General features: G+C 42.3%; 1 protein-coding gene across 1 annotated transcript in view; it reads left to right on the top strand.

Annotated features, from left to right (window-relative positions):
- GRIN3A (glutamate ionotropic receptor NMDA type subunit 3A) overlaps positions 1-13,089 on the top strand; it is a 168,303-nt gene that overhangs the window by 88,914 nt on the left and 66,300 nt on the right. The window contains exon 3 of the mRNA XM_042455849.1: positions 4,683-5,730. Coding sequence (XP_042311783.1) covers positions 4,683-5,730 — 1,048 coding nt within the window. The remainder of the gene's footprint in view (positions 1-4,682; positions 5,731-13,089) is intronic.

Genomic DNA, 13,089 nt, shown 5'->3' with positions numbered 1-13,089 from the left:
ATGGAAGTTCCCGTTATTGAAGAAATGGTTGGTCTGTGAATGTTTTGATGACAAGAAAGAAGAGGGGATGCTTCAGAAGCATGACTGGCTATCACACCTTCACACTTCTGGAGCATTTTACCAGCGATTTAAGCATAGTAAATCTCAGATGTGATAATCCCCCTAGAAACAAACAAGAAAGCAATTTAAAGGTATCTATGGCCCGATTTAAAAGAGCCTTTGCACCGCCCCCGTCACGTGCTAGGGGTTGGCCAAGGACGCAGCATCCATACTGGCCTCACCCCTAGCATGTGACAGGGGCGTCAAAATGGCGGCACCCTGTACACACGGGTGCCGCCATTTTGATGCAACGGACGCATAGCATCCGCACATCCCGTCGTGCTGGCAACATCACAAGTGCACCATTTGTGCACTCAGGTGTCACAAGCGCGATGCAAAAAGAACCCGCTTTTTGCGGGTTCTTTTTCCAGTGCCAGGAAGCCTCGCCATTTGGCAGCTGAGTTTTTCCACTGGCAGAAATGGAAGCGGCGGCAGACTGCCCTTTTTGGGCAGTCTGTATCCCGCCTATAAGCCCAGATATAATATTTAATATAAAGAACCAATTGGTAGATGCAAGAACGTTTACTAATGAGCAGCAAAGAACATGGATGGATAATAATAATAATAATAATAATAATAATAATAATAATAATAATAATAGGATTTATTTATATGCTGCCCAATCACTGGGAATCCGGGTGGCTTACAACAGAGGAGATAAAAGACGGTTCCCTGCCCTCAGGCTTACAATCTAAAAAGACACAACACAAAAGGAGAAGGGAATGGTGAGGAGGGGAGGGATCAGGTCCAGCATTCTCCTCTCCCTCTGAGGCCTGGACCAAGGCAGATGGACTGGAGGGAGGGTTCTTCTTCTTCAGGCTAGCCCTGGTGGAGCTGGGCCTGCCTGGTCAACTCCCTCGCAGGCCGGAGGATGGCAGTTATGGAGGGAGGAGTCTCTTCTTCCAGGCTAGCCTGATGGAGCTGGGCCTGCCTGGCAATATGATTCATATTGCAATATGGCACTATGATGCATATATATATATATATATATATATATATATATATATATATATAATAGACTGAGTATGTTTGAACATCAAAAGATATTGGCCAGCATTCTGTATCAGCTGCTTAGTTAACAAAATAACCTTCCCTGGCCTGACTCTCTCACCACAAACTTGATGGAAACATAATTCACCTATGCTCCAATTGCTGGCAGGTATCCTGTCAGGTGTGGAGGAGGGGTCAGGCCAGGAGAGGTTACTTACTGTAAGTATATTTTACTAAGTAGCTGGTACATAATTCCAGGCATTCTTCCACACTTGAGAGTGGTTTAGCGCATTTATACCTGGCATTGGATTATGATTACATTCCTTTTAGGCATCCTTATATTTTATGCTATGGCAGATTTAGCCTCTTGAATATTTGAAATGACAGGTTCATTATGGCAAGGATTGGGAATTTATGCCCTTCCAGATGTTCTTGGACCACATAATACTTCCCCATTGGCTGTGCTGCCTACGGTTGTTGCAGTCCAACAACATCTGGAAGAACATTCTCCATCTTTACCTTATGGGATTGTGTCTCTTTGCCAGTTTCTCCAGAATATACTTGTGCTGTACCATTGTTAATATGTATGATTCTTCCCTGGTAACAACTAGTAACCTGATTAAAATACTTCATATATCTACATCTCTGTTTATAGTATTATAGTGGATGGATATAATATTCATTTTTCTTTCTGGAAAAAAATATTCATTCATTCATGCATCTGCAAACCCTTCCTTTTATTGTGAGCTCTCAGAAGGGTTTGCAGATAAAAGACTATCAACAGTTTAAAGCAATTCCAGTTAAAAGAATAGAAGACTTTTAAGACTGAATCATATTTCTCTGTATATATATGTGTGTATACATATAACTCTGATTATATTTATCTACATGCTTCTATATTTCCTGGTTCATTTATGTTGTCTGCTGTTCACTTATTAGTGAGTAGTATATTGGCTTAATTTCAGGGGAGGTATATGGCATCCATTTCAGAGAAGTAGTGAATCCAGTTTAGGCTTTCATTTAAACTTTAAAGGAATTATCCACAATACTACATCCGAGACAACTAAACCTAATTAGAGAATAGTCTGTAGTACCTTGGATAGCTTCTTTAAATTCCAAATTAAAACATGGAGTAGATTCAGTGCTTTTGCTTATTAAAAGTAATCCTTGTGTGTGTGGATAGCTTTCTTGGTTCTCCTGACAACCAGAAGCCAGCTGTGCTGCTTTCTGGTAAGCCCTCACCACCATTATACCTGGATGAAAGAAATGGGAATGAACAGGAATCCCAGAAGGGATTGTCCTTTCATCTGAGTGCCCATTATGGAACAAATGTCATGTGGTTCCACTTTCATATTATCCTGGGCTCCATTTGGTTCCACTTTCCATTTATCCTAAAGCAAACAGACTCACCAAGGGAACAACTGCTAGAACCTGAGGCCCTGTACAGACTGACACTTTGTGCCAGCCTGTGGGCAGAGTCAGGGTGCAGCATCCTGATACTGGACACCCTGACTCTGCCCAGGGCATCATGATGCTGCACACCATTCCAGACAGTACATAGTATCCATATGATACAGCACCGAAGAGGCACCACTCAGCTCCACTGCCATGGCTATGGCGCCCTTTGGAGGGCACAAAAAGGAGCTGCTTTTTGTGGCTCCTTTTTGTACCTCCAGAGGCCAGATCAAGGCCACAGGGTGAGGTTGTCGCAGCCTCGATCCCACCAGGAAAGGGGCAGCCTGTATAGTCCCTGAGTTAGCTGGAAAGGAACATATTTGCATATTTGAGACCAGGATGGTTGGGATAGCTAGCTTGCTACCTGATTCTGTGCAACAAAAGCCAGGCCCAGGGCTGACCTTAACATTGGGCAAATTGAGACAACTGCCTCCGACAAGAGATTATGGTTGACATAAAAAAAAATACAGCAAATTGTAAGCTGTTTGTTTCAGTATTACTGTACTGTATTCACAAGGTTGGGAAGGATTGTTTATTGGACTTTCTGCATCCTATATCAAAATAATTTTGCTGGTCTTGGAACCTGTACATCTTCAGTTGCCAGGCAGTAAAATGTCATGCACCAGTCCTGGCCAAACCCCTGCGAAATATTCAAAGGGTGAAATATTTCCTGAAAGGGAAAACAGGGTGTTGTGATACAGACTTTGCAAATGCAAATAATTCCAATGATTACAGATCACATGGCAAGGCATTCTAGTAAACTTAGAATAAGGAGGTCTGTTCATTCTTCCATACATTCAGGCTTCTATCATATGCACCAAGCACATTTAGTAGTGTTTTTCCCTTTGGACCAATTTGGTTTTCTCTATTTGAATGTCATGTCAATCAGAGGCAATCATCAACATAGTGGTTAGCCCATTTCAGAGAAGAAGGAAAATGGAAGCATCATGCCATAAAGGGAGAACTTGATGTAAAGATGGACAGCTGAGAGAGAAATAAATTCTTATGTAGGTCATATTTTATTATAGAGCTCTCACATAAATAATTATTTTAATGACATTGATGGATTGATTGCACTTATTACAGTATTTTTTTACTCCATTAGAAACCTAACTTATTTCAGACACAGTGTATATTGTTTTCCTCAAGAAAATATTTCTCAGACTAAACAATTCTGTGTTTCTGTGGTACAGGAATGTCCAAGTGTGCCATTTCTGCACCATCAAGTTCATAATGAAGTATATGCAGGTAGAGACTCAAGGGCTCGACAGACTGCCCCTTTGGAGTGGCATCCTGTGGCCCCTTTCAGTGCCGGATCAGGGCTGCAGCAACAGTACACCGAGCAAAATGCACTCCTTTTAGTGCTGGCAAAAAGGTGCCCTTGTTGCTTTGGCAATAACTTTTCAGAGCTCCTTTTGTGCAGCGTGTCTAAACACCACACCAACGGGGCACCATGGTACCCCCGCTGTGTGGTTCGACACACGGCATGACACCAGCAAGGGGAGGCTGGCGTGCATACACCATGCCCCTATGCCACGCCATGCTGGCATACAATGCTGGTCTGTTTAGTCCCTCAGTGTGGTGTAATGGTTTGAGTATTGGTCTATGACTCATGGTTTGAATCCCTCCTCAGCCATCAAAACCTATTCGGTGACTTTGGGCTCTGAGGCTTAGATGAAGGCAAAGGCAAACCCCCTCTGAACAAATCTTGCCAAGAAAACCCCATGATAGGTTCACTGTAGGGTCATCATAACAACTTGAAGGCTCACAACAACAGTATGCAACAACAATATGCAGGTATTCCACCCAGGTGTTCATACATTGGCTGCAGTACCGGCATTTAACCACTGAGCGACCTGCCCCACAAACAAAACAGACCCCCCCTTGGCTAGTTAGGGGGGGGCAGGATATTTTATGTGGCATGCATAGTTCTGCTGCCCAACAGAAGAAAGCAGCCAGGGAATTCTAGAGGAAAACCCAAGAGTGTTCACCAAGCATCTGCTGCTTGAGGTGATCATCTCACTCTGCCTAATGTAAGGGCTTTAGCACTGGAAGGAACAGCAATTTCTACTTCAGAGTATTTTTGAGGGCTGCATTGTCTGAATCTCTGTTTATAACCTCTTGCCTTTGCTTTATAGATTTTTAGCCAACACCACTTTTCATGGGCTTAGCGGCCACATTAAAGTAAAAGGATCTTCCATCATCAGCTCTGAAAACAACTTCTTCATTTGGAATCTGCAGCATGATCCTGTGGGCAACCCAATGTGGACCCGCTTGGGGAGCTGGCAAGAAGGCAAGATCATCATGGATTATGGGATCTGGCCAGAGCAGGCTCAGAGGCACAAGAATCACAACCAGCATCCTACCCGGCTACATCTGAGGGTGGTGACCCTCATTGAACATCCGTTTGTGTTTACAAGGGCTGTGGATGATGAAGGCTTGTGCCCAGCAGGTCAGCTGTGTCTGGACCCCTTGACCAATGATTCTGCTGTGCTGGATACTCTCTTTGAAAACCTGCAAGGGGGCAATGACACAGTGCCCACCAAGTTCAAGCAGTGCTGCTATGGCTACTGCATAGATCTGTTGGAAAAACTGGCTGAAGATATGAACTTTGATTTTGACTTGTATATTGTTGGTGATGGGAAATACGGGGCATGGAAAAATGGCCAGTGGACGGGCCTTGTGGGTGACCTCCTGGCTGGCACTGCCCACATGGCCGTGACATCATTCAGCATCAACACAGCCCGTAGCCAGGTGATTGATTTCACCAGCCCCTTCTTTTCTACCAGCTTGGGCATCCTGGTGAGAACCAAAGACACAGCGGCTCCTATTGGAGCCTTTATGTGGCCACTCCACTGGACCATGTGGCTGGGAATCTTTGTGGCCCTGCACATCACTGCAATCTTTCTCACCCTGTATGAATGGACAAGCCCCTTTGGCATGACCCCAAAGGGAAGAAACAGGGATAAAGTTTTCTCTTTCTCCTCTGCCTTGAACGTCTGTTATGCCATCTTGTTTGGTAGAACAGCCGCCATAAAACCCCCCAAGTGCTGGACTGGAAGGTTTCTCATGAACCTCTGGGCCATTTTTTGTTTATTTTGCCTGTCAACATACACAGCTAATCTGGCTGCCGTCATGGTGGGAGAGAAAATCTATGAAGAGCTGTCTGGAATACATGACCCCAAGGTAAAGAATGCCCTTTATTTATATATTCAGGTTTTTGTTCTTTTCATGATCAGATGAATGTTTTTGATGACATTTTGTGCACATTAATATGTGCTCCTTCTTTGTTGCCTTTTCAGTGGCCAGTTAAGCTTTCTTTTCCAGCAAGCCTTTAGAAATTCATTTTTAACCAGAGAAGTGCTGTACTGCTTTTAATCTTTGTTTTAAAGATTTTAAATGGTTTGATTCTGCTGTTGTTTGATACTATTTTAATCTTATTTTTTGTGTTTTTAACATGGATTTTTTATACACGGATTCAAGCATACACGGTTTGAAAATGTTTTTTAAAAGTATAAATTTCAAATATCAAACCTTAATTTTCCATTTTTTATAAGGGACACCATTTTGCTATGTCATTATATTTAATGGGACTTGAGTATCCACAGATTTTGTTATACACGGGGGATCTTGGAACCAAACCCCAGTGTATAACAAGGGTCCACTGTATATGTGTTTTTATTGTGATTTTCTGCCTTTTTGTAAACTGTCTTAAATTTTGGGGTGCATCTGCCCTATAGATATAATGCAGCTTGACATCACTTTAACTGCCATGGCTCCATCCTACAGAATCCTGGGATGTGTGAGGCACCACAATGCTTTGGCAGAGAAGGTTAAATACTTTGTAAAATTAGAGATCTCAGGATTCCATAGGATAGAGTTACAGCAGTTAAAGTGCATTATTTCTACAGTGTAGATGTGCCCCGAGAGAAAGCAGGATATAAATAAAGGCAGGCAGGCAGGGATGCACATATTTTGGCTATTCAGAATTATATTTTACATCTCACTGTTGTATGGCTGGTTCATTCAAAGCATCAGAAAACAGTAGGTTCCATGTGTGAAAGAACCATAACAGACCCATTATCTCAGATAGCACCACCATCAATTCAAATGCCCTATTTTGAAATGAAGTGCTTTCTGCACATTCATCTGTGAGTTTTCAAATGCTGAGTAGTGCTGAAAAATGTTTTACAGTCCTGTGAAATATCCTGATCCAGCTGCACTAATGGGCAGCATCTAACCTTGACCCCAAGGTAGGGTGTACATTTCTATCTGTTGTAATCCAAATGGAAATGTTCACCTTTGTTTATACTATGCCACAAATGTACAGCATAAGAGTTATTATCCACTTTTCTCTCCCTTTTCCACCATTACTAAACATACTCTTTGCTCACCTGATCTGGCCTGTTGAAGATTTCTAGAGAACTTGGAAAATGACATGCTATTTTGTGACATTTTGAACAGACGCAACAGAGTGTATCTGCAATATATTGCTATAACAGTTCAATACCACTCTAACAGCCATGGCTCTATCTTTTAGGCGGCGTGGGACTTATAATTATCTATTGTAGTTGCAGAGAATATCATCTAGCAGAGAAGTCTCTCATCAAACTGAAAATCCCAAGATTCCATCGGATGAAGCCATGACATGTAGAGTGGTATCAAACCCTTATAACTCTGGGTCCACTGGGCTCTGGTTCCAGGACCCTCCATGGATACTAAAATCAGAGAATGTTCAAGTCCCGTTAAAGAAATGGTTCCCCTTATATAAAAAAATGACAAAATCAAGCTTTGCTTTTTAGAGGATAGATAGATAGATAGATAGATAGATAGATAGATAGATAGATAGATAGATAGATAGAACCATCAAACCATGGATGGTTAAATCTGTGGATACGTAACTTCAGTGATCTGCAGGAGGAAGCAACCTAAAGATAGTTCCAGCTGAGAAAAGTAATCCCAACCTGGCCTCCTTCTTAAGCCATTCCTGGAGTTCCAGACAGTATTTTGGATAGTATCAAGAGAGACCTTCCTAGGGAATCCTCCCCATCACTATGGCCCAGGCTGGCCTCAAGAGTAGGTTCCTTTCCCATTCCCTAGGCCCTAGGACCAACAGGAGCAAGTCTAGAGACATCCCCTTCACCAAATTGGCATCTGCGGATGTTCACCATCACTATTCCTTCAATTCCCTCCCCCAGCCTGGAAGGACATGAGAAATTTGCTTTAGGCAGCTACCTTCAATCCTAATAATTAAACTTGCCATTTAAAAAAAATCAAAGTAATTATCCATATTGCATTCTTTTATTTTGCAAATATGCTATTGATTTTAAACCACAATTCCTCTTTTGTCAGTTAATAATTGTAACTGTCAAACCAAACTGTCATTTTGAAAACTTCTATTCAAAAAGTATGAACTTTAAGTTCTGTGGACAGATAAAGGTGTAATTAAAGCAATAAGTGTTCTATAATTCAAACTTGAAAATTTAAAATCAAATGAAATAAAATGAAGGTTAGCACAAAGTGAAAACTGGTTAAACAAAATGGCTAATTTTTTTTTAAGGGTGCATGTATCATTTGAAATGCCTTTCCTTCGGGATCCTTTGATAACTCATAGATGGATTTCACTCACGGAATCTAGAGTTGGAAGAGACCACAGGAGCCATCCAGTCCAACTCCCCTGGCATGCAGGAACACCAAGCAAAGCATCCCTGACAGATGGCCATCCAGCCTCTGCTTAAAAACCTCCAAAGAAGGAGACTCCACCACTCTCCGGGGAATTATGTTCCACTGTCAAACAGCTCTGACCATCAGGAAGTTCCTTCTGAGGTTTAGGTGGAATCTCTTCACCTATAGTTTGAATCCATCACTCCTTGTCCTAGTCTCTTGAGCTATGGGGGAAAAGCCTCTTCCCTCTTCAATATGACATCTCCTCAGATATTTAAACATGACTATTACGTCCCCTCTTAACCTTCTTTTCATCAGGCCAAACATTCCCAGCTCCCTAAGCTACTCCATATAGAGCATGTCTTCCAGACCTTTCACCATTTTGGTTGTCCTCCTCTGGACACGTTTCCAGCTTGTCAACATCCTTCTTGAATTGAGGTGCCCAGAACTGGATACAATATTCTAGATGAGGCTTGACCAAAGCAGAACAGAGTGGTGTATCACTTCCCTTCATCTAGACACTATACTGTTGATGCAACCAAGAATTGTGTTGGCTTTGTTGGCTGCCGCATCACACTGCAGATTCACATTCAGCTTGTGCTCTATTAAGAACCCTAGATCCCTTTCACATGAACTGTTGTCTAGCCAGGTGTCTCCCATCCTGAATCTGTGCATATCTTTTTTTCTGCCTAGGAGTAGGACTTTACATTTATCCCTGTTGAAATACATCTTGTTAGCTTTAGCCCAGCCTTCTAATCTGTCAAGGTCTTTCTAAATTTTAATCCAGTCTTCTGGGGAATTAGCAAGCCCTTCCATTCTGGTATAATCTGAAAATTTAATCAGCATGCTCTCTATTCCTTCAAGGCATTGATAAAGATCAGTACAGATCCCTGTGGCACTTCAGTAGTCACGTCTTTCCAGGATGAGAACCCTTTGGGTTCAGTCAGTCAGCCAATTACAAATCCAACTAATAAGTAGCACTGTCATGGCCACATTTTCCTAGCTTCTTTGCAAGAGTATCATAAGGAACTTTGACAGACAGCCCTAAAGCAAAATGCCACTCCTTTTTTAGCACAGCAGCTTTGTGGCTCTCCTGTGGTGTGTGGTGTATAAACCCTGCACCACCGGAGCATCAAAATGCTGGCTACCATCTAGGTAGGCAGGGAGCATGACACCAGCCAGTGGGTGGTGTCAGGGCCTACGTCATCAAAACGCCATGCCCCCACACCACCCCCAAAACAGCACTTACTGCTGGTGTGTTTGGGACTTTTGTCAAAAGTTCACACAGGGATATAAAAATCTCTGTCTCATTTTCACTAAATTCCTCAAGCCAGCACTCTCATCCTGTCCCAGTTCCATGTAAGGTTACAAGATCTTCCCATTTCCACTTCAACATTTGTCTACATTTTTATGTATACACATTTTTGTATGCATTTTTGCTGTTGTGTCCATTTTTCTGCATTTTTATCACTGACTAATGTGAGTTTGTGCAAATTTTCAAATACAAGGGGTCCCCCCCCCCATCATGCAGATCTGTTTCTGCACATTTTTTTCTTTCCCAAAGCATACTGCAACCTTTGTACATGTATTGATTTCTGAGGCAAGATATTCTTCATTTCCCTGCCAATCTCAGGACGTACCAAATAGATATTTCTGCAGGGAATATGAACCCAATAAATGCCTTTGTCATTCCTAATTTTAAGCACCCTCAAACTTTGAGAGACTGAGATTAACCAGCTTTGGTTCAGGTTGACTTCCATGATTATACAAGTTGACAATGTCTGGGCATTTATTATTATTACAATTATATAATTATTATAACTACAAGGCAAAACAGGGCAATCTTTGTTTTAAATTACCTCTGTGGGTTTTACATCTGAATGTGTGTCCCTCCTCAGTTTATCCTATTTCCAGATGAGAATCTAGAAAAACATTTGTTCATTCTAGCTAAAGAAAACAGAGGTGAGATTGCTTGTGATACTAATAATTATTGGAGACTTGGCAAATGCTACTATGGAACAGCAGCTATTTTTGGGGAAGTCCAAACCAACTCCTCTCAGATTAATGGGCTTCTTCCCCCAATGTGTTTAATTAACTGGAAAGCCTCTAGGTGACTCTCATCCTCTCCATAATTGGCTATGACAAATCCTTCCTCCCCTCTTGTGCACTGCTAGCTTCTGCATTGCTAAATTCATTGTTGAAACCATCTATTAGGTGAAGGAAAAGACACAGCCAGAAAGAACAGCAACAATGACATAGACACACCCTGTGGGAGCAAAGTGGTCCATGCATCGGGCAAAGAGAAGTAACGTGTAGGCCATGAGCGGCATGAGGGTCCTGCTGCAACCATCCACTCTTAGGACTCCTTCTGACATCTCCCCCTCCAATTCCCCCCAGATTAGCAAACATTGGGGGGGGGCATTTTCTACTGAAAAATTCCCCTGGTTGTTTGTGACTTAAAGGGCCTGTTGGACGGTCACTTCCTGTTTCTTAAGAAAGCCTTTTCTCACCAAGGACAGGTAAGGGGAAATGTGTCCCAGTCCCATGACACCAGACTGGAGCTCTTCTTAAGCCCTTGTTAACTGTCCTCAAGTTGATCTCAACTCATGGCAACCCTGTGGATGAGATATCTCCAAGCCCCTGTGTCCTCCACTGGTCTACCCAGGTCCTGTAAATTCATACCCATGACCTCCCTGATTGAATGTATCCATCTGGTGTGTGGTCTTCCTCTCTTTCTGTATAATAATAATAATAATAATAGTTTTTATTAATATATTTCCCACCTATCCCTCCATCTTTTCTAGCATTATTGTCTTTTCCAATGAGTCGTGCCTTCTCATGATGTGGCCAAAATACGAGAGCCTCAATTTGGTCATCTTGGCTTCCAGGGAGACTTCAAGCTTGTTCAAGGACCCATTTGTTTGTCTTTTAGACTATCCACAGTATCTTCACCCTTCCAGCACTACATCTCAAATGAACTTTTTTTTTTCTTTCTTGTCTCCTTTCTTACTGCCCACCTCTCATACTCATAGGTGGGAATAAGGGCTATAATTCAGTTCATCTTTACTGTGTTCATAGACCAGCACAGTAGGAAATACAGTGGATTGGAGGATTCTAACTTTGGTGCTCAATTATATATATTTCCCCTTTAGGCTCTTATCTAGTTCTTTCATGGCCATCCTTCCCATTCCTAGTCTTCTTATTTTTTGTCTGTAGACTCCATTCTGATAGTGTTTGATCACAGCTACAGAAACTTTTTAACTATTTCAGTTTCTCCATTGTCTAGGGTGAATTTATGCATTTCTTCTGTGGTCATTATTTTTGTTTTCTTTAAGTTCAGCATTAAGCATGCCTTTGTACTTTCATCTTTGACCTTCCTTAGTAATTTTTTCCAAATCTGTGATGTTTTCTGCTAGTAGTATGGTGTCATCCACATATCTGAGATTGTTGATGTTCTTTCCTCCAATGTTCATTCCTCCTTCTTCTGGGTCTAAGCCTGCACTTCTTATGATATATTCTTCATACTAGTTGAATATCTCATCCTAACCAACCTCCTGGATTTTGTGAAGATAAAGTGTGAGCAGAGGCCCATGGGTAGGATCCAGTGCTGGACCTTTGCTGTGGAACAATGGAATCCAGGAGAAGCAAGATAGTGTATACAGTAGTCCCTTCCCTTACACAGGGGATCCGTTCCCCCCCCCCCCCCCAACGTAAGAGAAATACCACGTAAGCTCAAGCCCGATTAAACCCAATGAAGCTCGTGCTCGTGGTGGCACAGTGGCATGCGTGCACAGGGACACACACCATTACTCTTTTCGGCATGCAGCACCATTTCTTCTAGCACGGCTTCCAGCGTATGCTGAAAGCCATGTAAGGCACACCCTACTCTCTTGCCATACCATTCTCCCCAAAAACTCTTCTCCATGTGTCTGAGAAATACCTTGGAGACACTTTTGAGACAGCTCTGGAGACTGCAGGGGACAGCAAAAGGAAGACGGTTCTTTTGCATGGGTATGGCATTGGATTTAGGCCAATATGCCATTTTGAGCTCCTGGGAAGAAATGTGATACATAAATGAAGCAAATAAATATACAGTCACCCCTCCATTTTCACAGACTTGGAGTCCACATCCCTCGCCTGTTCGCAGGTGGCAAATGAAGGGGGACAAAATAGGATGTGTGCCAATGGGGCTTGAATATTGGTGATTTTGCATTTTTGTGGGGGGTCCGAAACAGATTCCCTGTAAAATGGAGAGGCTGACTGTATACATGTTGGAGAGGCAGAATTTAATGAGGATCCAGTGCAACTCCATGTCATTTCAGACATGTAATTCAGCTAATGTTTTATCCTTCAATAACTATTTTCATCCAAACTGTTTTTTTTGGGGGGGGGGAGGGGGGAATAGACAAATGGAGGGTTGCACCTATTTCAGATAGGAATTTTTAAAATAGTAGATGTTAGTCCTTCCCTTTACCTGAGTAAGGTTTCTTAGGGCCGGTACAGGCGGGGCCCGTGCAGCGCACCCATGATGTGTGCGGGTTGCTTGGGGGCTAGGTGTGCAAACTTTGCCATCCAGCTCTCCATCATCTTTTCCACACAGCTTCCATTTTATATCGGGGCCAATACATTTATTCTTAAAGGCAAATTATAGGATTTGTAGATGAAGAAATAGCTGCCAAAAGCTAATCCCTGGTTAGAATAATACATGAAAGTGTATAACTATTGTTTCCTTCCAACTGAGTACAAAATATCATCGCAATTTGATTGCTTCACATATGCTTAATGCCCACCTGGAGGATTCACATCTGCATGGTTTACACTCAACATACAATATAGTGGAACTGCTATTACAAGCTCATACAAAGAGCCTCTCTGAGCACA

The sequence above is a fragment of the Sceloporus undulatus genome, chromosome 2 (assembly GCF_019175285.1).
Source record: "Sceloporus undulatus isolate JIND9_A2432 ecotype Alabama chromosome 2, SceUnd_v1.1, whole genome shotgun sequence".
In the NCBI taxonomy this organism is placed as follows: domain Eukaryota; kingdom Metazoa; phylum Chordata; class Lepidosauria; order Squamata; family Phrynosomatidae; genus Sceloporus; species Sceloporus undulatus.
This window is presented reverse-complemented; position numbering and strand designations above follow the sequence as displayed.